The sequence below is a fragment of the Quercus suber genome, unplaced genomic scaffold (genome assembly GCF_002906115.3).
Source record: "Quercus suber isolate HL8 unplaced genomic scaffold, Cork oak 2.0 scaffold_425, whole genome shotgun sequence".
Classification (NCBI taxonomy): domain Eukaryota; kingdom Viridiplantae; phylum Streptophyta; class Magnoliopsida; order Fagales; family Fagaceae; genus Quercus; species Quercus suber.
In genome coordinates this window covers 472,403-498,152 of record NW_027069876.1, presented here as the reverse complement: position 1 = coordinate 498,152, position 25,750 = coordinate 472,403, and the positions used below count along the sequence as shown (strand labels likewise).

Here is a 25,750-nt window from a genome sequence, read left to right as displayed (position 1 = left end):
TTAAAGTAGACAATAATTTAAGGACGATCAAGACAAAATCAAATGGATAACATGCATTGCAGTAGCTGATTTCTCAAAGCGTTTGGCTCACACACGTGTCATCTCCTCAGTCCACAAACTTGATATATAAAAGCAACAATAATTGAAACTGAGCACACAGCATAGATTGACGGAGAGAAACATTGAAACACCAGAAGCTCCTAGAAAGACTAACAATGGCTAGTGGTGTTGTTGGTGAAGAAGTGAGGAACAAGCAAGTAATATTGAAGGACTACGTGTCTGGTTTTCCTAAAGAGTCGGACATGCAAGTGATCAATGGAACCATGAAACTGAAGCTTCAAGAGGGGTCCCATGGAATAGTAGTGAAGAACCTTTACTTGTCCTGTGATCCTTACATGCGTATCCGGATGGCAAGAGTTGAGGGTCCTAACGTGTTTACCTCCTATACTCCTGGCTCTGTAAGCTCTCTCTCTTTCTTGGTTTTGCTTCCTCTACGTTAGGAACCACTGTAGGCATATGGATTATAATTTTTGTTTTGAGAGAATCCGTAATTTGACATGGTATCAGAGGTTATGAGTTTCAGTATCCTGTATAAGCATATATAAAAAAAAGCCAGTGTAAGAAAACTAGCTCTTTAAGCATATGCTCCTAACGAATTAGCAGCTCCAACGATGAAAGCCACACAGATTTTTCTAAGGCTCTCTGGCTCCCTAAAGCTCAATTCTCAACTCTGATGTCTTCTTTTTGGCTCAAGGAGCATGGAAACTGAAGTCCTCAATTGTTTGGTGCTTGCCTGTTTCCTTAAGTTGCTCGTATGAGCAGTGTTAGCTACTTGCTCGAGCAGGTTCTTATTTGAGCAAGACAAAATCCTGATTAGAAAACAGCCTTTGATAAAATTGCGCTCGAGCGAAATTTTTCAAATTGCAAAACTCTGAGCTTCTCTCATTAGGGAATTTATTGGACCAACAATTTCACACTCAATACAAATTACATTATCATGGATATTTGCCTATTCAAATCATCACAATATATATTAGTATGTCACATATAGGGTTGGATATATAATTATATTGTTGAAATTTTTAGAAAGATAATCATAATTAAATGGTCAAATTCTTTGTATGTTGTAAGCTTTATATAAAATTAAAAATTTTCACCTCTTGCAATATATATATGTTGAGTGGGCTTTGTAAAATGACTCAGCTTGTATCTTGTTCTATGAGTGCAATTCTAATTTCTTTTTCTAATGATAACATGAGGCAGCCATTAACTGGGTTTGGGGTGGCCAAAGTTTTGGATTCAGGACACCCAAACTTCAAGAAAGGTGACTTGATTTGGGGCACAACTTCATGGGAAGAATACAGCCTCATCACAGAACTGGAAGGACTCTTTAAAATCGAGCACACTGATGTACCCCTTTCCTACTATACTGGAATTCTTGGTAACTTAGTCATCTACTCATTCAATGAAATATTCTAGATTGAATTAGCTATTAAATTACAATGAATGCTGCTTGTGTATGCGCATGCATGTGTATGATTTGGATATGCATGTCTGCTTGGCTGTGTGTTTGTATGTATGAATTAGATATGCATGTGTTAGCTTGTAAAATTCTTATTTGAAGGTGATTACTTCATATTTTCAGATGCTCTATATTTGCAAATGCACCATAAAACTATGTGAGTTTCATAGTTTCTTACTGCCATTTGTCTATTTTTCTCTTACTAGTTAGTTGTCATAGTTATAAACAATGACAGTTAATAGTTATTCCATGGTGATGACCCTTACATTGTAATTGTAACCCTCAAAAGTTTGAATCAAAACTTGAACGGGTAATCCATATCCTTGAACTTTGATCCTGAGAAGCATGAATTCAATTCCTTTCTTGTGTTGAAATTTGGAGCTAGTGCGATGCAGTTGGGTCCTTGATCAATTCAGTGAGCTGGCTCTGTGGTTTGCTGGAAAAGATTTCGTAATTACAACTGTTTATGATTGTGGCTTTAGATCAGATATAATTGGTAGATGTAGTTGATTCTGAACAAAGTATGTATTCTTAATTGAAATTATGTGTTGAGTTTAGTAGTCTAATTGGTTAGATAATTCTAGGTTTTTGACTAAGTTTGCTATGTACATTCTGTTTTAATTAATTATATACCAACAATGTGCATTTTAATATGGATGTTTAGCAACATTGCAACAGTCAATGTTATTAAATGAACATTTGACAAGATTAGGTGAGGTTCTGCCATTTTAGCTTTCCATCAACTAATATCCGCCCTATAATTGGCTGAACATTTGGATTTTATTCTAGGTATGCCTGGTTTGACTGCTTATGCCGGTTTTTATGAAGTTTGTTCTCCTAAGAAAGGAGAGTATGTCTTCATTTCTGCTGCATCAGGTGCAGTTGGTCAGCTTGTTGGGCAATTTGCAAAATTGATGGGTTGCTATGTAGTTGGTAGTGCTGGAAGTAAAGAAAAGGTGAGCTATTTCTATTTGGCATGCTTCAAAGTTGGGCCCTATCTATTCTTTATCCACTGCCTGCATTGAACTTTTTTTTTTTGGTTATCTTTCCATAATATGATTCGATTACATGCAATGACCATGATTAAGCATTGCTAACCTGATCTCGTCACGTGTCATTGGATTTCTTCTAAAATTTGTAGTCAATCTGACCCAATACGTGAACTCTCAGAACATTAGAATTTCTCTCTTTCTAACATGAAGCTTACTTCTTTTGTTCTTACAGTCGCTTCTTTTTCTATGAAATAATGAAATTTCCACAGGAAAACTTATAAACTCATATAATTCTTACTAATTAATACGAAAATAATTCCCAATTTTCTCTTCTCATGGAATGGTTCTACGGTTGGACTAAAATCTTCTGACCACTATGTATACCTGGTTTTCTTCTTGAAAATTTTGGATGGGAAACAAAAGGTATATTGAAGTCCTTGTTTTAGAAATACAAACGTCATATACATAAATAATTCTTTATAGGAAGTAATCATTGCATGGTTTTGAAAGGATTGATTTCTTGCTAGAGTTGTTAGCCATGCAATATCTTTCTTTCTCCTTCCCTTCTCTGCTCTAGAAGGGAATAAGCAGGCCAGTCAATACTCAACAAAAAATTTCTATCTTCTTTCTGTGCTTTGATGTCATGCAGGTTGATCTAATACGGAACAAGTTTGGGTTTGATGAGGCTTTCAACTATAAGGAAGAAACTGACTTGGACGGAGCTTTGAAGAGGTCAGTATCTATAAATATTTCTTAACACATTTCTTGCTCTGTAGCTTTAATTAATCATTGGACATCAGATGGATATATAAAGTTGTTCTATCTTTCTTATTATCTATATATATGTGTGTGTGTCTATATTTTTATACTATTAAGGAGAACATACATGACATGGTCTTGATCATCCTAATGATATTAGAAATTACTAGCTTCGGGTGAGTTCATGGTTTACATTACTAGAAGCTTAATCGTTGCATTGGAAGCATGGCCAATGGGTTGAGGCCTTTTTATAAAATATCCCCAAAAAAAAAAAATTGTTAGGATGTAGAATGCACCATTTCATCAATTTGTATAATAATTTTACCTCCTTTATCCTTGATGTAACCATTCATCACAATGAAACCATGTCTTCTTATGAATGACATTACAGACAAAGCCATGTAAATGAATTTGCACATGAAAGTGTACATTCTTCAATTGCAGATTTTATATTTGATTTTTCTATGTAGGTAGATGCATGGTGATAGCACATTAATGGAAAATCTTATTAACAAGAAAGGATTAAGATGGTAATGGAAATTCGTAAGTTATATTATTGTAGTATTGATTATGCATTTGCAAATCCTTTTTAAAATAATGGTTATACTGCATCCACTAACATGGCCAGGCCTGTCTGATTAAAAAATAAATAAATAAATAAAGGAGGAGGCAGAATATGGAGAAGGGGAGGAAAGGAAAATAATTTAAAAAAAAAAAAAATCAAAGGAGCATATTCTCCCAATTTAAGTTTCAGCCCACAGCTGTTAATTATGAGCTATTGAAATGTTATCTCAGGCCCTAAATACAGTCTTCACTATTTCTGAGTGTCACCAGGTACTTCCCTGAGGGCATTGATATCTACTTTGAGAATGTTGGGGGGAAAATGCTTGATGCTGTGCTTCTCAATATGAGAGACCATGGCAGGATTGCGGTATGTGGAATGGTCTCACAATACAATCTTGTTCAGCCTGAAGGTGTTCAGAATTTGATGTGTCTTATTTATAAAAGGATTCACATGGACGGATTTGCTGTCTTTGATTACTATAATGTTTATCCCAAGTTCTTGGATGTAGTGCTGCCTTACATCAGAGAAGGGAAGATAAAGTATGTGGAGGACATAGCTGAAGGCCTTGAGAGCGGCCCTGCCGCTTTGGTAGGACTTTACAGTGGCCGCAATGTTGGAAAACAAGTTGTTTTGATTGCTCGGGAGTGATTTAGCCATGTTTTGTATATCGATTTGCTATTATGTTGAGTTTTATGTCAAATTCTTTGATGTTAGAGGTCCACCNGATGGATCGTCCAAGAGCACCATCTGGCCAAATGATCAACTGGCGACCTAGACAAAAGAATTGTCCATGTGCAAAGCACATGGACGACCACACGACATCAACTTGCGTACGATGATTCATCCATGGGCAAAGCGCACGGATGACCTCGTAACACTTGGGAATTTCTCGTGTCAATCACTTCACATATGTGGAAGATTCAGAACCACAACGTCTTGGAGCGGTTAACCAACCCATGATCATTGCCACCAATTTCTCCTAAGTGTTTAACTTCCACTAGCGGTTACAACTTATAGCCGCTGAAGAAGTTATATCCGAAATCGCTAATCTCCACGAATCTGAGGGAAGTTACTAAACGAAAAACCGCTTCAAGGTTCTCTATATAAGGACCGGTCCGAATCGAACAAAGGTATGAGATTCTGAGATTTTTACTCCCAAAAAGTTGGAATTCCATTCTTGTGAAGGAACTAACTTAGCCATCGGAAGGTATTCGGCCGGTCCACCCTAGTCACCCTTTTGACAGTGTTCATCCTTGCAGGCCTTCGCTTCAGCCGTAGTCCACCGAAGCCGGAGTGTTCAACTTACTGATTCTTTCCAATATCAATTATAATTATATATAAAATTATCATTTTATACCCCAAATTGTAATGAGCAGCCTTGTCTTTGCTTACCCATTAAAACTTACAACTTTGTTTGAAGAAGAAAATTTTCAAATGTCAATGTAAAACTTTAAAATAATAATAATAATAATAATAATTTAAAGGAAACTATTCTCTCCCTCACAATAGATGAATTTTATGGTTTTAAAATAATAATATCAATGATAAAAAATAAATAAATAAATAAGTAAAAATATAATATTTTTTATAAATGGGATAAATTAATAATATGGTTTTTGGACTACTAGATAAATTTGATTTGCTAACTCATTTGCTTGGCTTTTGAATGGAGTTTGTGATTTGTTTTTGTGTTAGAATTTCATTCTCTTTCCACTTTAGTCCATTCGGACCAATTTGATCTAATTCGGTCCATTCAGTCCACTAGGTCCATTTGGTCTATGCGGTCTAGTAATTCCATTCAGTCCAGTGGGTTCATTTTGGTCCATAAGTTGAAAGTCACATTTATTTTTCTATAATTTCCCACTTTCAAAAATGACATTGACCTAATTTTAAAGGTTATCTAAATTAAAAATCATTTATAATTGTGGAATTTAACCTCAAAATATCATTTGGAGTACAAACTTAGATGTAATATAATTAAAAACTAGTAGTAGACTCGCATGATGCGCGGGAAAATTTTATATGATTATTTTTTATTAGATAATTATTGAATTAATATATTAGATTGTATAATTTTAAAAATTCAATAGTTGTTATTTGAAATTTTGATAAATAATTTTTTTTAAAAAAAAGTAAAAATATAATATTTTTTATAAATTTTATAAATTAATAATATGGTTTTTGGACTACTAGATAAATTTGATTTGCTAACTCATTTGCTTGGCTTTTGAATGGAGTTTGTGATGTATTTTTGTGTTAGAATTTCATTCTCTTTCCACTTTACTCCATTTGGACCAATTTGATCTAATTCGGTCCATTCAATCCACTAGGTCCATTTGGTCTATGCGGTCTAGTAATTCCATTCACTCCAGTGGGTTCATTTTGGTCCATAAGTTGAAAGTCACATTTATTTTTCTATAATTTCCCACTTTCAAAAATGACATTGACCTAATTTTAAAGGTTATCTAAATTAAAAATCATTTATAATTGTGGAATTTAACCTTAAAATATCATTTGGAGTACAAAATTAGATGTAATATAATTAAAAACTAGTCGCAGACTTGTGTGATGCGCGGGAAAATTTGATATGATTATTTTTTATTAGATAATTATTGAATTAATATATTAGATTGTATATTTTTAAAAATTCAATAATTGTTATTTGAAATTGTGTTTTAAATTAGAAGTTTTTTTTTGTAGTGTAGCAAAATATATTTTGTAATTAGGTATTATATATAGTAAGCTATGTATGCAAACACAATGCAATATTAGAAAGAAAAAAAAAATTGATTGTGTGAGAACTATTACACCAAGTGTAACTATGTATACTTTGTTTATTATTATATAGATGTATGCGATTTAAAATATATCATTGTCAATAACTCATATATCATAAAATAGAAATATAAAATAAAATAAAATGCAAAAAGAAAAAGTTTCTTAAGTATCTATACATAAAAACATTAATAGCATAATGATGTTCTAGAGTAAATTATATTTTATCTTATTCTCTTTTTGGCATTTTCAGTAAAGATGATTAACTATGTAAAGTAAAAGTTTAACAAGAAAGTTCAAATTAACTAAAATTTTGATGGCAGAGATGCTAATTATATGTAATAAAATGACCAAAATAAAAATAACAAATAGATTTGAGAAAAACACATAAGATGCAACAATACAAAATTACTACACTGAATATTTGTTGACTTTTTTGATAGTCTATGAATAAAACAACTTTATTCACTTTTTGTCACAGTATAGGCTATAGAGCGATTACAATGTTTATTATAATCTCCAACCACAATAATGATGAAGAGGTGTTGGAAGGTCTCCAACCTCATCGATATTTGAAGAGCTTAACCATCCAATTTAGAGGTTATTTTATAAGCACTTTGATTGAAATCAAAATATTTTTTTTTATTTCTTTTATGTTTTTTGCCCAAAGGCAAGTTAGCCTACTAGATAATCCAAATGATTATCATATGGGCCTGCTACCATAGAGCAATTTGGTAAATGTCTATTATATCAAACATTTGATGATATTTTAGGTTTAAATATCATAGATCCGGCTTCTCAAAATAAACTGAATGTCTCTCCACAATAAATCTAATAAGGGGATTCTCCACAACATCGCCAACTTGAGTCTTGTAACGGCAAACTGATATCTTTTCATTACTTGTAACAACTACAACCTCGTCTTTGCGAGTTAAAAGCTCATTTGCCACAACCATGTGCATTTTGTACTTTTTAAGAGTCATATCAGTCTTCTCCAAAAGTATTTGTATATCTGTCTCTAGCAAAGTAGAACTTTCAGTCCCATTTTATTATAAAATAACAAAAAGTCAAGGAACTTATAGCAAAAGGTTTTCTAAACAAAATTCCAGTAGAAAAGAGAATAATAGGCCCTCTATTGTTTTCAAGATATAGGGGATTATGAAAAATCATATATCCTTTGCCTATCCTTTTCTCTTTCTCAAATTCACATTACCAAAGAAGTATATGAAGTTAAAAACATTGTGATTACATCTATGTTCAATGAAAGTCCATTAGTAGACACATTCAAATTTGTAGCAATATATATTTTGTTTTAATATAAACTCAATTTTTTTTTTTAAGGGACTGGCTCACCTCCCATTAAGAACCCTCCCATTATCTCCTGTTTTTAAATAGATTTGAGACACCTGTCAAATGACAAATCCAACGGTCACCCCACCTTATTTATCACACATCTACTTTTTTTTTGTCTCAAACTTTCTCCCTCTACAACATCATTGTTGCCGCACCATCACTGGAAAGGGGACCTTTCCACGGCAAAGGGCATAAGGTGACACGATCTGGTGGAGATCTTTCCATTGCCATTTACCTCTCCTTAAAAGACCCAGAAAGTGAGCTGGTCCCTTTTTTTTTTAAACCAACATATTAACCCAAACCAAAATTCAACCAAAGCTATAAGAGAGATTTGTGATGGAAAATTTAAAAAATACAACACTAAAATTTTTTTTTTTAAAAAAATATCAACCTAAATTAGAGTTTTAAGAAAGAAAAAAAATCAAACGCGAGAGAGAGAGAGTACACAATTTTTGTGTGAAAAAAAATATGGATTAATTGGAATAAATGATTTCAAATTTATACAAAATAAGATAGGGAGAAGAAGAGTTAAAATATAAGAAAGATAAAATGATGAAGAAAGTTTAACAATAAAGTAAAGAGTTGTACGGAGATAAAAAGACAAAGAGGGAGGGGAAAGGATGGAGGAAGATTTTTTTTTTTTTTAAAGAATAGGAAGATGAAAAGTTTAAATATTCAATTTTAAAAATTATTTGAAATTAGAAAGAAGAAAACAAGAAGTTAAAATCAATTTAGGTAACTGAATATAGTCAAACATTTGCATTTAATGGATAGTAATATTTTGTAATAAATAGTCAAACATATGCATATATCTACAAAAAAAAAAAAAAAAAGAATTATTCAATTTTAACAATTACTTGAAATTAATATTTATTATAAATGAATAGTAACATGTTGAATAGTAATAGAATGCATTAACAGCTCCATGAATTAAATTTAATTATTTTATATAAAATAAAATAGAAAAATCATAAAGAAATTTTTTTTTTAAAGTGTGGCTGATGAAGTGGTTTAAGAGGAGTATATTAACATTGAATTATACTTATCGGCTTTTAGATATATAATAATAATATAGATAAATAGATAAAATACTTATCTACAATTTTTTTCTAACTTTGTTTTGTTTAAAAATGACAAAAATAAGATTTAAAAATAAATAAATAATTCCTCTAGTTTTGAAATGTTTCCTACAATGGAGGACAAGAATAGTTTAGTCGTTTCGAAGTGACCATGATAACAAGGTTTTCAGACCCGGACCATTCATTGAACCGTAAAAGGGAGAGGTTCAAGGTTTTTGAGATCGAACTGAGGTCGAATCAGGATTGAACCGTGATGACGTCATAATTAATTTAATAATTAATTAAAACCTAAATATATATATTAAATTTATAAAACTAGCAAAATTGACTAATATATCTATATATGTAAGGGAAATTTAATGATTTTCAAGCATATATTTAATAATTAAATAAGAAAGTTAACAAAATAAAATAATAACCATGAAAACATTAAAATTTATGATTAATTTTTGAAGTAAAGTTGAATATCTTTAAAGGATTTTAATTATAATTTTTTTTATTCCTTGTAAGAGATGGATAATTTAATTAAGTAGAATAAAATTGTGTGAAGTTGTTTTTATTTAAAAAAAAAAAAAAATTGCTAAGAGGTTGGACTGCACGGTTTTCACCAATTCGTGTGGTCTAATCCCGGTTTTAGAGGTTCACAGAATTAACAAAAAATCCGGTTCTTTAGGTTTAAAAAACCGATTTTCATCTCAGTTCTCGGTTTTCACAGTCCAACCTTCCAGTTCGGTCCGATTATGAGAATCATGCATGATAAAGAGAAAATGAAAAAGAATTCAACCAACGTGAATCGTCACTGCTGATACTCACAGACACAGCTAACAATTATCATGAGCGACGTATCATGGTACACATTTGACGTTGCACCCGTTAAAAAAAATCATCAGTGACGTATCATGGTACACATTTGACATTACACCCGTTAAAAAAAATCATCAGTGACGTATCATGGTACTCAGAACACACATTAAAATATTGTCATGTAAAAGCACTCACACAACGCCTATAAAGTATAAATAGAATCCGTTTTCTATCTCTTATCTTAAAAAAATAGAAACCGTTTCAGGCAAAACACAAAACACAGACAGTGAAAGTGAAACAACAAAGATTGTACTAGTGGCAATGGCAAATGTTGGAGAGGAAGTGAGTAACAAGCAAGTGATATTCAAGGACTATGTCACTGCAGGTTTTCCTAAGGAATCAGACATGTACGTGACCACAAGTACCATAAAATTGAAGGTTCCAGAGGGTTCCAATGGTGTTCTTTTGAAGAATCTCTACTTGTCCTGTGACCCTGCCATGCGTATCCTAATGCAACGAGTTGTTCCTAAAGGATTCTCCAATTACACTCCTGGTTCTGTGAGTTTTTCTGTTTGGTTCCCCAGAAAATTACTATATGGGATATGGGGTTCTGATAATTTTTACTGTTTTTGACCAATTTGAAGTAGGGTTCTTTCAAATTTGGAGATTGCCTATAATATGATAGTATAGCAAGATGATATTTTGAGTTCTTTGTCTTTTCCTATTTGGAAATTGGAAATCTTGGGTTCCAACTTAAGAATTTATATATTGTTCATGGTGATTCATGGTTGAAAAATTAGGTATCTGTTCAATTTTGCAATTGGATTTAGCAATTAAAATACAATAGAATCTGTGTAGCGGAATCTCAATTAAGAATCTTTTTTTTTTGGCAAATGAAATGATGCGAGATATATATTGTTCATCGTGATATATGGAAAATTGTTCAATTTGGAAATTTAATTTAGAAATTAATGGTATTAGAATATGTGTAGTTGGAATCACAATAAAGAATCTTTTATTGGTAAATAAAATCATAAGATATAGTTTTTTTTTTTTTTTTTTGAGAAACATCATAAGATATAGTTGATGATGAATGCAGTGTATGTTTTTGGTACTTGTGGAGGAAAATGATAGAAAAGAAAGAAAGCAGAATGCTTGAAGAAGAATAACCTTGTTAAACATTTTAGAAACTACTAAAAGATTAACTAATTCCTTGTATGACTAAAAGAGATTAATGATATATATATATATGTCCATGAATTAAATTTAATTATTTTATATAAAATAAAATAGAAAAATCATAAAGAAATTTTTTTAAAAAAAGTGTGGCTGATGAAGTGGTTTAAGAGGAGTATATTAACATTGAATTATACTTATCGGCTTTTAGATATACTAGTTGCTAACCTGTGCGATGCACAGGAAAACTATTGAAAAATAAATTTAATCCGTCTTTTTGTTCTATTAAATTTAATCTTTCTTTTATTCTTTTAAAATAAGAGTTTAGGTCTAATGATAAAAGACAATCATCGTGTAACGAATGCAATAGATTAACATTTTATTGAAACTATAAAAAAAAAGGGTATAACATCATTTTAAATAGTAAATCTATAGTTTTATAACATATTAAACTTTTTTTCTTCTTAATAACATCTTAAACCTTTTTTTCTTAATGGCATAATGTGTTAGGATGACAAAAGAGTTTGCGTAAAGTCTTAACTGTGAAAAGTTGTTCTTAGAGGTTTAGAAATGCATTAATTTTGTTAAATAAAAGCATAATTTTTATCACATTTTATAATAACTTTACAAATTTATAGCATTTATCTTTTAGTTAAGGTTGTATTAGAGGATTGGAGTTTTTCTTAATTGGATGTGTTTACAGTTAATATTTACACACTTTTGTTTCAATGGCCAATTAACTTTCTACAAAATTGACCAAAATGACATTTTACACCAATCAAAGTTTGCATCAAAATTTTCAACAAATAATAATAATAATAATAATAATAATAATAATACTAATAATAATAAAAAATAATTTAAACAATTATTCTACATGAACTTTTCATCGAAGAGCCAATTTAGATTCAACTTCCACCTAAAGCGCGCAACAAATCATTTCCCAATTTTCAATTTCATTATTAGTTGTCTCAACTTCATATTGCTACTATACCAAACACCTATTTAGATGCGTACATAGAAGCGTAACATCCCATAAAGACCTCTTGCCCAACTGACATAAAGCCAGAAAAGCAAACAGCCCCAATAAACATGCAACTACTTCACACTCTTGGCTTTAGTGTTCTTAGAACCAAATGCTTACTAAACATCAGATTTTGTCCTACCCCGTTTGGTTTGCCATTTTAAACAACATTTTTTAGTTTTTAAACAGCATTTCACGCATTTCAACACACTTTTTCACCAACACGTATTTCAAAAAACAATAAACAACAATTTTCAAACTACTCTACCAAACACCCACAGTTCTAAATGCTTTTATTCACCTATTAACAATTTCCACAATTACTACAACAGGCCATTGAAAAAAAATCATATAGTAATAGTAACTAATAATGCTAGGTCTATCTTTATCTTAAAGCTAAGATAGTGATGTTTGAGGGAACATTTCAACTTAATGGGGTGCAAGCAAAATGCAAATCAAACTAAACTATTAGGATAAACCACTACTAAAAAAAAAAAAAAAAAACATACAAGTCCTCCCATTCCTTCTTGCAAGCCAATAGTAGCTGCAAGAGTTATCAGGATTGCTCAATTCCATGAGAGTATTCCACCTGATGGTCTTGACGCAAGCATCCTCCTTCTTTATCCCATCCCCTGCAAGTTAAAATTTTTAAGAATGAAAACTGTCAATCGGTGGTTTCAAGCAAAAGTTACATTTGTACAAAATATAAGCAGCCTAACTCATTTGCTTGAGGAAAGAAAGACCAACACCTCAGTTAATAATTTCTAACTACAAATAGGAAATTACTTCAATTTAGCCCGAAAAAAAGAAAGAAAAGAAAATGCAAAGTCTACAATGCTTCCCAAACCTAAAAGAAAATAAAAAGAATATACAGCATAACCTCCTCTTATAATACTTTGCCACTAAACACCCTTGCGTTTTTCTAAATCCAAATATGTTGCAATGAAGTGCTATATTAATAAACCGAACTACCTCAAGTGAAATCCTAAGTCCATTGTTGCATGCCTATATGCAAATTGGGTCATGATCTATCAATTGCAGAAAAACCATGTAAACCAACTGACTTGCCACCCCCTCATTACAGTTAAGCTGCAACCAACTGAGGTTTGAGGACTAATGTGCACATGAGTTTTGACATCTGACATGATTTATATCTATTTATAAAGAAAATTTCAACATTAAAAAATAGCATAAACCCAAAAATGCACAATCCTAACATAAATCAAAAGGAGTGGGAATTAGTACATCAAATAGTCCAAACAATTAAATTTCCAGTATTCAAACCCAAGTCAGCACATCCCCAATCTGCATAAAGCAGAATGTAACAACGTTTATGACAGTTCATCTATACCAACACATGTACAGGCTTTTAACTTACGTAGATGCAAAAATGCCAAGTAATACCAGGTGCTCTTGGAGGCATTTTGTTGAACTCCTAGCAGATATAACCGAGAAATAGAACTTGGTTAATCTACAGGTGTTGAAATTTGAGGGAACCATTCCAGTATCTAAGACTTAGAATAATGGAATTCACAATTCAAAAACATATTGATACATCAAGTAAAATTTAAGGAACCAACATTAGACTACCTAAACTACTTCCGAAAATGTTTTTAAAAACAAATCAAGTAATAAAAAAGATAACAAAAAAACTATACTTGGGTTAGATATTGGAGTGTAGTAGAAGAGGGCAAAGAGTAGAGCAAACATTTTCTTACGACCACACCCACATTTTCTTACTACATCACCTTTGCCTTGTTTTTCCTCATTAATTGGCAGTGTTTTCCTGTATCAATATTCATAAGCCAAAAAAAAGAAAAAATGAAAAAAAAAAAAATTGAAGTTTATATGATATCCCAAAGCATTAAAAGGGAAACTAAAACAATTCCTTAACACAAATTAAACAAAACAAAGAATCAAACAAAACACAACAAAAAATCTATTTGGGTTTCTCATAAATGATCCTAGAAACCAATGCTTATGACCAATCTTCAACCAACAATAATTCCCACAATTGATATTCGAATAAGAAATAAATACCCACTTGAAAAAGACAGTCCTTGGCTTCTGCTTAGGGGATTTTGTGGGAAGTGAAATCAATCAAAAAGGGAAAAAATAGAAGCAAGAGATCCTTAAACTTAATACCTGATCTTGAATCAGTGGTAAAACAAAACTAAATAAATAAATAATTCAGATAAAAGAGGAGGAGGAGAAGAAACATACCTAATAGCAAGCAATCTGGTAGAGAAGGAAGCAATTGAATTGTAAGATTTTCCTGTGTATTGTGGGTCTTTATTACGCTTTCAATTTAGGGGTAACAGAGGCCACCTTTTTTTTTTTTTGATAGGTAAGAAAGAAAATATTATTAAAAAATGAATAGCAGGAAAAATACATAGGGTTCACAATAATGAACAAAGAGTAATAGAGACAACTTGTAGTTGGATACTTGGGTTATACTTTGTAACCCTATGATTGATTGCCACCCTCTAGTCTAGATGGAAATCAATTTTCTTAGAAAAATTTCAGTATAACCAATCAATGTGGCAAATTATGCAGAGGAAAATCACTAAGGAATTATTACCTTTGCTTGTTTAAAATAGAATCAACCAAAAACGTCTTTCTAGGATCAACATGAGCCACAATCTCTATATTCCTCACTATGAAATTCTACCAGAATTCAAATATCACTTAGTTTAAATAGAAGTAACAAAACTAACCCCAAAAAGTATCTTTGTGGAAAATTCCTTTTAACAAATAAATTCAAGCAATCAAAATCAAGCAAATCCATCTTAAAATTACAATTTCAGACACAATTACACAAACCCACTATGAAGACGTATGCTTTTATCAAACCATTTGATTAACAAAATTGCATACGAAAGTAAAGCCAATAAAAAACACCAATAAAGGAAAACCTGAGAAAAACTGAGAGAGAACAGTCTGATACCCATAGCCATGCCATTGCAAGCTTTCTGCGAAATTACTTGGGTCTGTGTTTGAGAGAGGGATAGAGGGTAGAGGTTCTACGCTTAACGGTGGACTGAAGGGGAAAAACAAAAGAAGAAAATTTCACCGGCAGCGGTTCTGCAGTGTGACAGCAGCAGGCTAGTGGAGACAATCCTATATCCTATCTCTCTTCACAGAGTTTCTTCCCGCAGAGGAAAAATGGGCAAAAGGCAAAATTGAAGTGAAATTGAGAATATATAAAGAGACAATCAAAGAACTTACCCACTGAAACGGTGTGTGTGTTTTATTTCGCAGAAAGCTTGCAAGGGCATGGCTATGGGTAGAGAAGCAGATGAAAAGCATATAGAAAAACCAAAAGAGAAATTAATAGTCCAATTTAACTGAAGAAAAAAAAAATCACTTCAATGAGCTACAAATAAGAGAATCAGCTTGATAATTGGATAATTTTTTTATGTGGGCACAGAATCTCTCAAAAACACAGGGGGTTAAGCCTTGTTGATCATTGGATAAGTTTTTTCTACAACAACTACAAAGGCATTGGCTGGACCCTTGGTATAAATGTATAAGTCTTTCCACTTCCTGTCTAACAAAATAAATATACAGAGAAAACATTAATAGCACCATTATACATAATACAAAATCAGAAAAGAAACAAAAGCAATCTAAAAGATAGTTATACATATGCACTCAGGTTGCGTTCCTTATACACAAACAATATGTGGCCATCCATCTTCACCCTCAGTTTGAGTTACTTAAGGTTCTGCCCTCAAGACAAATACTTCATACTAAAAATGACATCATGTTTTATGGCCACATCTTTCATCTAACATATACCATTAATTAAGCTAACAAACAAATAACAAAAACACACCCAAAAGTCCATGGGGACATTTCCAAAAACACTTCAAATGCATCCATTAAAGTACCTGAAATTCAATTCATTGTCACTTGCAACCTTCCTTTCCCCTTCTCCCTCCTCTCTTTCCTCCAAGTTCCTAAGCACGGAGGCATATTGTAATCCATCAATCAACAAATCATTTTGTGATTAATTGAAAAACATGAAAGATCTAATGCCCCACTTACAACATAAAATCCTGAGTGTCTACGATTTGTGAGAAGGATCCCTCCCATGCCCCTTTCTCTGCGATTTGTGATGGAGCAGATAACAATCCCTGAAATTTCTGCTGCCAGTATCCTTCTTTTCTTCTTCTTCTCCTCTCTGTTTCTTCTTCCAGGCGTGTTTCTCTATCAGTACTCACATCTCGGTGTCAATGGGAGAAAAACTGGAGGAAAATCTGGCAATAGATAGCGATAAGAAAAAAAATGAAAAAGAAAAAAAAAAGGTCCCTTGTAACTCTCTCTCCATCCCAACACACAAATTGATTTCAACCTATCGTTTTGCCCTTGTACTGCTGTTCTATTACAATACAGACAAAGGCAACCACCATTGAGACAGTAAATTCAACGTCAAACCATCAGATTAATAGTAAACTCACCTGACTTTCAAAATTACCCGTAGAATACCGCAAGGTCATGTTTGACAGATAAAAGTCGTTCCTGGCCCTTATGGTTAGGATGGGTTGAATCTGAGAGGGTTTAGTTTGCATATTGTAGTGAGAATCTGATCAAGATGCTTTCAAATTAGTCAAAGGTTGGGGTTTCTGCAACTCAATCGAGGAGAGAGGTTGGCGTTTTGTGATAAAGAGAAAATGAAAAAGAATTCAACCAACGTGAATCGTCACTGCTGATTCTCACATTTGACATTACACCCGTTAAAAAAAATCATCAGTGACGTATCATGGTACACATTTGACATTACACCCGTTAAAAAAAATCATCAGTGACATATCATGGTACTCAGAACACACATTAAAATATTGTCATGTAAAAGCACTCACACAACACCTATAAGTATAAATAGAATCCGTTTTCTATCTCTTATCTCAAAAAAATAGAAACCGTTTCAGACAAAACACAAAACACAGACAGTGAAAGTGAAACAACAAAGATTGTACTAGTGGCAATGGCAAATGTTGGAGAGGAAGTGAGTAACAAGCAAGTGATATTCAAGGACTATGTCACTGCAGGTTTTCCTAAGGAATCAGACATGTACGTGACCACAAGTACCATAAAATTGAAGGTTCCAGAGGGTTCCAATGGTGTTCTTTTGAAGAATCTCTACTTGTCCTGTGACCCTGCCATGCGTATCCTAATGCAACGAGTTGTTCCTAAAGGATTCTCCAATTACAACCCTGGTTCTGTGAGTTTTTCTGTTTGGCTCCCCAGAAAATTACTATATGGGATATGGGGTTCTCATAATTTTTACTGTTTTTGACCAATTTGAAGTAGGGTTCTTTCAAATTTGGAGATTGCCTATAATATGATAGTATAGCAAGATGATATTTTGAGTTCTTTGTCTTTTCCTATTTGGAAATTGGATATCTTGGGTTCCAACTTAAGAATTTATATATTGTTCATGGTGATTCATGGTTGAAAAATTAGGTATCTGTTCAATTTTGCAATTGGATTTAGCAATTAAAATACAATAGAATCTGTGTTGCGGAATCTCAATTAAGAATCTTTTTTTTTTTTGGCAAATGAAATGATGCGAGATATATATTGTTCATCGTGATTTATGGAAAATTGTTCAATTTGGAAATTTAATTTAGAAATTAATGGTATTAGAATATGTGTAGTTGGAATCACAATAAAGAATCTTTTATTGGTAAATAAAATCATAAGATATAGTTTTTTTTTTTTTTTTTGAGAAACATCATAAGATATAGTTGATGATGAATGCAGTGTATGTTTTTGGTACTTGTGGAGGAAAATGACAGAAAAGAAAGAAAGCAGAATGCTTGAAGAAGAATAACCTTGTTAAACATTTTAGAAACTACTAAAAGATTAACTAATTCCTTGTATGACTAAAAGAGATTAATGATATATATATATATATATATGCATGAGTGACTGCTTTTTAAAAATTATGTTGTGTACAAGTTTGAGCTTGCAATTGTGAACTTTTCTTTGTGAACACTTGCAGCCGATAAACGGGTATGGAGTGGCTAAAGTTTTAGATTCTAGGCATTCAGACTTCAAGGCAGGTGACTTAGTTTGGGGATCTGCTAGATGGGAAGAGTATAGCCTAATCACAGCAACCGAAGGCCTCAGAAAGATCACTCACAGTGATGTAACCCTTTCCTACTATACAGGACTTCTTGGTATGTTGTTTACTTATTCTATAAAAGTTGGATTGACTTGAGATTTAGACAAAGGTGATTATGCTACATACCCTTTTGATATGCATGTCTCAAAGAGTAGTTTCATTAATTTAAGATCTCCTTTAATTTTGTGGACACCTTGATCAATTATCCCTGTAAATGTGCACTAATCTTCTAACTTTGACTTTTCATTTAAAAAAAAGGTATGCCTGGTATGACCGCCTATGCTGGTTTCCATGAAGTTTGTTCCCCTAAGAAGGAGAATATGTCTTCGTTTCAGCAGCATCCGGTGCTATTGGCCAGCTTGTTGGACAATTTGCAAAATTGTTGGGTTGTTATGTAGTTGGAAGTGCTGGAAGTAAAGAAAAGGTATATTCTATATGGATATATACTTTTTAGTACTCACTGCCCTTCTTTATCTACAAGCTGCTTTTTTTCTAAATTCCACGTACAGTGAGTAATTTGGACAGTATGGAATCTTCCTTCCCCACAAACCCTTCCCAAAAACAGTCATTTTCTCCTTCTGTGATTGTGGAATGGGGCTGGTGGGATGAATGTACCATTCACATAAAAGAAGTAAAAATAAAAACTATTTTTAAGTATGAAAAACTCATCTTTCTTCTGTGATGGCTTAGGTTGATCTATTGAAAAATAGGTTTGGATTTGATGATGCTTTCAATTATAAGGAAGAGCATGACTTGGATGCTGCTTTGAAAAGGTCAGTTTGTCATTTGCATAAGGGGAGTTTAAAATTGTAATCAGAAGCTTGAAGCAAATACAGTTTCCTTGGCAGATTAGGTTGTTCTTTTTTAGCATTATTTTAACAAACTGGAAGGGCCATTACTTGATATGACACCACATTTATTATCAACAACTGGCTTATTGAAACTTCTAGGCCTTGCCTGTAGCGGCTTTAAGGTTGGGTTAATCCTTGGTGTATGGTCTAAGGCTTAAATATAGAAGTATCAAGCAAGTGAAAACAAAGAAAGATGGTAGAGTTTCAAGTACGTCATTTTATTTTCTAACATTAATTGTGGTAGTTGGTCCTCAATCTTTTTAATAGCTATTCATCATGATGGAGTCACTATCAATTCTTTGTGATGTAGGCAATGTAGCAAATCTAGTGATTTAGATGACATATTTTTTAACATGTTTGGTACAGATAATTTTGCTCATTTGACATGGTTTTTCTTTGTGCTGCCCACAAACCTGATTTTAGTTTGTGAATATGAAATATAGTGACCAACATTTAAAAAATTATCTAGTATCTGTCTAATAAAAAATATCAATCTGTAATTGATACCCATCCATTAGAGCCTTGGTGATATTATCTTCATTCTTTGAAACATACATCAGTATTTTGATCTTTGAAACACATTATTGGTTTGTATCCATCCTCAGGTATTTCCCAGAGGGCATTGATATTTACTTTGAGAATGTTGGGGGTGAAACACTTGATGCAGTGCTCCTAAACATGAGAGTCCATGGTCGCATTGCTTTATGTGGGATGATCTCACAGTATAATCTTGATCAACCAGAAGGCATAAAAAATTTGATGTGTCTCATATACAAACGCATCCATATGACAGGATTTAGAGTTAGTGATTACTATCACCTCTATCCCAAGTTCTTAGACACTGTGCTGCCTTACATCAAAGAGGGGAAGATAGCATACGTAGAAGACATAGCTGAAGGCCTTGAGAGTGGTCCAGCTGCCTTGGTTGGACTCTTTAGTGGTCGCAACATCGGAAAACAAGTAGTTGTAATTGCTCGCGAATAATTCTGCCTTGTATTTTGTATCTGCTTCTACTGTTGTTTGACTGCGTTATCTGCCTAGTACTACTTGTGTGCAGTGTCTTCTAGGTTGCAAAGAATTGTTTGAGGTTGGCCCAAATGGCTTATTGGGTTCAAAAAAATAATAGTGTTGTGTAACTCCTGTATGTGATGAGTGTATACTCCTTGTAATAGATGGAAAGGAAGAGAATTTGTGGTGTGGCATTAATGCTTTGGTGTCTTTGTCCTCGTAACTTTTGTGTTTATGGATGTAAAGAGGAGAAGACAACGCATTTGGCTTACCGTTGTCATTGAGTAAGAATTAGCGTCATTCAGGTTGTCCCATATGTCTAAGTAGATGCTTACGCCTTCTGCTTCAGTCTTATATGTGGTCATATATCTTCAGGTCATATAAACATATGGAGTTCTGATAATCTCCTTAATTTAGGTCCACGATTTAAGACCTCTCTCTCTCTCTCTCTCTCTCTCTCTCTCTCCAAGTGATCCCTTGTTTTGACTTCCAGACAAAGTGGTTGAAAGATTCATTTTCTTCTACTTGAAGTTTACCAAGCATGCTTGTTCTTCTTATGGGCCTCAAACAGAAAAGGGTAATTTCTGCAATTTCTTATTCATTTAGGATTAATTTACCTAACATGACATATTATTGAGTTATAAGATATGAGGCTTTTCTTTCATTGGATAGAGTTTACCTCCAAATCAGTTTGGAAGAAACTTCATCCAACCCACCATGTGATGATTCAGATGACTATTCATGTCTGTTTTACTATGGTGATAGCTGAAGCTATGATTTTATCAGTGTTGTAGCTGCAAGGAAGAATTAAGTACATGGTTCTCAGGTTCCTTGGTCAAGACCTCCTCCTTATATTTTCCCTTTAAATGTAAGTTGAAGGAATTCAATCCCGAATTTAACCTCATAGATTGAACGGAGAAGAATGCCATTATATCACATGGCCAATGACCAATAACCAAGCAGTATTTCCATTAATTTTTAGTACAGTTGTAAATGATTTTAAATTCAAGAGATGTAAAAAAATACGTGCACACGCATATGATAGCATTTATTAAGCATTGGACAATTTCTCTTTATTTTCATCCTATATATACATATAGGACATAATTATTCTCCATAGGCACTAGCCACAACCCAAGAAACTAACCTAATCTTGACCCTCAAACCTAGAAGCCTTTCATAACTCAGATTTGGATGGTAACCAGACACAATGGTCATGCTACATTCATACAATGTATGATTGCATCATTCACGAGCAACAACAACCACTCGTTTTCCAAAGTTGCGACCACTAAAAAGTCCAACAAGGGCAGCTGGACCATTTTCAAGGCCTCAACTATGTCTTCCACGTACACCATCTTCTTTTCTCTAATGTAAGGCAGCACAAGGTCTAAGAACTTGGGATATAGGTGATAATAATTGCGATGCATATATCCTTTTATTTGGATCCACTTGTATAAGATCTGTAACAAATTTTTGGTACCTTCAGGCTCATCAAGATTGTATTGTGAGATCATTCCGCATGCAGCAATGCGACCGTGGTGTCTCATGTTGAGGAGCACAGCATCAAGCATTTTGCCCCCAACATTTTCAAAGTAAACATCAATGCCTTCAGGGAAATACCTGGTGGCAAACAAAACAATAAAGTTAGTGATCCATGTTTTCACTGTTTGAAATGTGTCCACCTTGTCTCTGGAGATTAACTAAATTGATAATATTTGTTGGAGGAATTAGGAGTATGAATGTTGAATGGCATGGCCAAATTTTGAGTTTTTGGATTTTTCAACTAATGTGGCACATTTTGGTCCGTTCACTGAACCAATCAACTGGATAATGAATTACTGTGGATGAACCAAGCTCAACTTGAAAAATCCTATGCAAATTATGTTGTATGTTATTTACCTTTTCAAAGCTGCGTTCAAGTCATGCTTTTCTTTGTAATTGAAAGCTTCATCGAACCCAAACTTATTCTTCAATAGATCAACCTGATGCAGAAGAAAAAGAAAGAGTTCATTTGAAGGCTTCAATTCACAAAATAAGAAAAAAAGAAAGAAAGAATCAAATAATGAAAAAAGAATCAAAATTATTGTAACATATAGTATATAAAATGAAACTAGATACTATACGACACATCTCAAATAGCAATGATTGTGTGCTATACCTTCTCTTTACTTCCAGCACTTCCTGCCACATAACAACCCTCCAACTTTGCAAACTGTCCAATAAGCTGACCAACTGCACCAGAAGTTGCTGAAACAAATACATATTCTCCTTTCTTAGGTGTCCCAACCTTATAGAAACCAGCATACACAGACATACCAGGCATACCTGTGGAGAAAAAAAAAAATCCTCAAATTCAGATGGAACATTGAAATTCATTCAAAAGTGAAGTTACATGACCAAGAAAAAAAAAATTAAACCAAAGAAACTAAACATTGATTTATACTACTTTAATTAACTTTATGGTTCAAGTATCTATAATTACATAGAATGACCATGATTAAGCATTGCGAACCTGATCTCGTCACGTGTCATTGGATTTCTTTGAAAATTTGTAGTCAATCTGATCCAATATGTGAACTCTCAGAACATTAGAATTTCTCTCTTTCTAACGTGAAGCTTACTTCTTTTGTTCTTACATTCGCTTCTTTTTCTATGACAATGAAATTTCCACAGGAAAACTTATATAAACTCATATAATTCTTACTAATTAATACCAAAATAATTCCCAATTTTCTCTTCCTATGGAATGGTTCTACGGTTAATGGACTACAATCTTCTGACCACTATGTATACCTGCTTTTCGTCTTGAAAATTTTGGATGGGAAACAAAAGGTATATTGAAGGCCTTGTTTTAGAAATACAAACATCATATACATAAATAATTCTTTATAGGAAGTAATTATTGCATGGTTTTGAAAGGATAGATTTCTTGCTAGGGTTGTTAGCCATGCAATATCTTTCTTTCTCCTTCCCTTCTCTGCTCTAGAAGGGAATAAGCAGGCCAGTCAATACTCAACAAAAAATTTCTATCTTCTTTCTGTGCTTTGATGTCATGCAGGTTGATCTACTACGGAACAAGTTTGGGTTTGATGAGGCTTTCAATTGTAAGGAAGAAACTGACTTGGACGGAGATTTGAAGAGGTCAGTATCTATAAATATTTCTTAACATATTTCTTGCTCTGTAGCTTTAATTAATCATTGGACATCAGATGGATATAAAGTTGTTCCTTCTATCTTTCTTGTCATCTATATATGTGTGTATGTCTATATTTTTATACTATTAAGGATAACATACATGACACGGCCGGTCTTGATCATCCTAATGATATTAGAAAGTACTAGCTTCGGGTGAGTTCCATGGTTTACGTTACTTGCAGCTTAATCGTTGCATTGGAAGCATGGCCAATGGGTTGAGGCCTTTCTATAAAATATCCAAAAAAAGAGATTGTTAGAATAATGAGTGCACCATTTCATCAATTTGTATAATAATTTTACCTCCTTTATCCTTGATGTAACCATTCATCACAATGAAACTATGTCTTACAGACAAAGCCATGTAAATGACTTTGCACATGAAAGTGTACATTCTTCAATTGCAGATTTTATATTTGATTTTTCTATGTAGGTAAATGCATGGTGATAGCACATTAATAGAAAATCCTATTAACAAGAAAGGATTAAGATGGTAACGGAAATTCATAAGATTACATTATTGCAGTATTGATTATGCATTTCCAAATCCTTTTTAAAATAATGGTTATACTGCATCCACTAACATGCTCAGGCCTGTCTGATTAAAAAAAAAAAAACGAGGCAGAATAAGGGGAAGGGGTGGATAGGAAATTATTTATTTATTTTTTAAATCAAAGGTGCATATTCTCCCAATTTAAGTTTCAGCCCACAGCTGTTAATTATGAGCTATTGAAATGTTATCTCAGGCACTAAATACAGTCTTCACTATTTCCGATGTCACCAGGTACTTCCCTGAGGGCATTGATATCCACTTTGAGAATGTTGGGGGGAAAATGCTTGATGCTGTGCTTCTCAATATGAGAGACCATGGCAGGATTGCAGTATGTGGAATGGTCTCACAATACAATCTTGCTCAGCCTGAAGGTGTTCAGAATTTGATGTGTCTTATTTATAAAAGGACTCACATGGACGGATTTGCTTTCTTTGATTACTATAATGTTTATCCCTAGTTATTGGATGTAGTGCTGCCTTACATCAGAGAAGGGAAGATAAAGTATGTGGAGGACATAGCTGAAGGCCTTGAGAGCGGCCCTTTCGCTTTGGTAGGACTTTATAGTGGCCGCAATGTTGGAAAACAAGTTGTTTTGATTGCTCGGGAGTGATTTAGCCATGTTTTGTATATCCATTTGCTATTATGTTGAGTTTTATGTCAAATTCTTTGATGTAGAGGTCCACCTTGTAGTAGTTTAACAAAGCTCTGTCTGGTTTATGGCTTGGTGTTTTAGTACAGGAAATCTACAAGAAGGAACTTTGAACATTTACAAACCACATTATATGGTTTTCAACCTTTAAATTAGTCATGGATGGTATGTTATATCTCATTATGGAAACTATGTTTAGTAATCTTTGAGGTCTGTAAGATAGAAAAAACCTGGCTCCATCTCTAGAGAATGTGAATTGATATTTTTAAGAATCCGATTTGCAGGAACATGTATTATTCATTCTGGTGTACAACGAAAACTTAAGAGTAGCTTTGTTTGGTGCACAATGCAATTGGAGCCAAAGGTACTGTCAAATAAGCCATTATCATTTCTTGGAATAAACAAGTAGCTCTGTGAAATATCTGTTTCAGGTTGAGAGATTGATGGCCTTAATCATATGCAACCATGCACAGGGTCGGTTCAAGACAAAGTCACTTAGGCATTGTCTTAAGGCCCCCCAAAATCTAAATACAATAATAATTAATTAATTAATTAATTAATAATCTTCCATCTCAAGAAATGAGAAGCATTTAAATACTATATTAAAATGTAAAATTTCTAATTATATATAAAATTATCATCTTATACCCCAAATTGTAATGACCAGCCTTGTCTTTGAATACCCATTAAAACTTACAACTTTGTTTGAAAAAGAAAATTTTCAAATGTCAATGTAAAACTTTAAAATAATGATAATAATAATAATAATAATTTAAAGGAAACTATTCTCTCTCTTACAATAGATGAATTTTATGGTTTTAAAATAATAATCTCAATGATAAATAAATAAATAAATAAGTAAAAATATAATGATTTTTTATAAATTGGGTAAATTAATAATATGGTTTTTGGACTACTAGATAAATTTGATTTGCTAACTCATTTTCATGGCTTTTGAATGGAGTTTGTGATGTGTCTTTATATTAAAATTTCATTCTCTTTCCACTTCAGTCCATTCGGACCAATTTGATCAAATTTGGTCCACTAGGTCCATTTGGTCTATGTGGTTCAGTGGATCCATTTATTCTAGTGGGTTCATTTTGGTCCACAAGTTAAAAGTCACATTTATTTTTCTATAATTTCCCACTTTCAAAAATGACATTGACCTAATTTTAAAGGTTATCTAAATTAAAAATCATGTATAATTGTGGAATTTAACCTCAAAATATCATTTGGAGTACAAAATTAGATGTAATATAATTAATAACTAGTCCTAGATTTGCGTGATGCGCAGGAAATTTTGATATGATTA

General features: G+C 32.9%; 2 protein-coding genes, 1 long non-coding RNA gene and 2 pseudogenes across 6 annotated transcripts; 3 read left to right on the top strand and 2 right to left on the bottom strand.

Moving 5' to 3' along the window:
• Positions 1 to 160: 160 nt before the first annotated feature.
• Positions 161 to 24,627, top strand: LOC112007352 (2-alkenal reductase (NADP(+)-dependent)). The gene is made up of 6 exons (XM_024039691.2): positions 161 to 458; positions 1,264 to 1,441; positions 2,312 to 2,478; positions 3,164 to 3,246; positions 4,108 to 4,554; positions 24,467 to 24,627. The coding sequence occupies exons 1-5, from the start codon at positions 216 to 218 to the stop codon at positions 4,484 to 4,486; spliced, it is 1,050 nt and encodes a 349-aa protein (XP_023895459.1). The 5' UTR covers positions 161 to 215; the 3' UTR covers positions 4,487 to 4,554; positions 24,467 to 24,627.
• LOC112007562 (2-alkenal reductase (NADP(+)-dependent)) lies at positions 10,080 to 20,475 on the top strand. Its single transcript, XM_065761676.1, is given in 6 exon segments — positions 10,080 to 10,407; positions 18,060 to 18,237; positions 18,441 to 18,491; positions 18,494 to 18,606; positions 18,873 to 18,955; positions 19,639 to 20,475. Coding segments are annotated over 6 exon segments (1,041 nt in total). The 5' UTR covers positions 10,080 to 10,170; the 3' UTR covers positions 20,018 to 20,475.
• On the bottom strand, positions 12,330 to 16,999 carry LOC136062540 (uncharacterized). Of its 4 annotated transcripts, none has more exons than XR_010624275.1 (3): positions 16,100 to 16,999; positions 14,273 to 16,011; positions 12,330 to 13,835 (listed from the first exon to the last, which is right to left on the bottom strand). It is a non-coding gene; the product is annotated as an uncharacterized LOC136062540 (long non-coding RNA). The 4 variants fall into 4 exon arrangements; XR_010624274.1 differs by having other exon boundaries at positions 12,330 to 14,377; positions 15,943 to 16,011; XR_010624273.1 differs by having other exon boundaries at positions 12,330 to 16,011; positions 16,100 to 16,311; positions 16,513 to 16,999.
• LOC112007395 (2-alkenal reductase (NADP(+)-dependent)-like) lies at positions 20,994 to 22,367 on the bottom strand (annotated as a pseudogene).
• On the top strand, positions 22,760 to 24,565 carry LOC136062545 (2-alkenal reductase (NADP(+)-dependent)-like; annotated as a pseudogene).
• Positions 24,628 to 25,750: the final 1,123 nt, after the last annotated feature.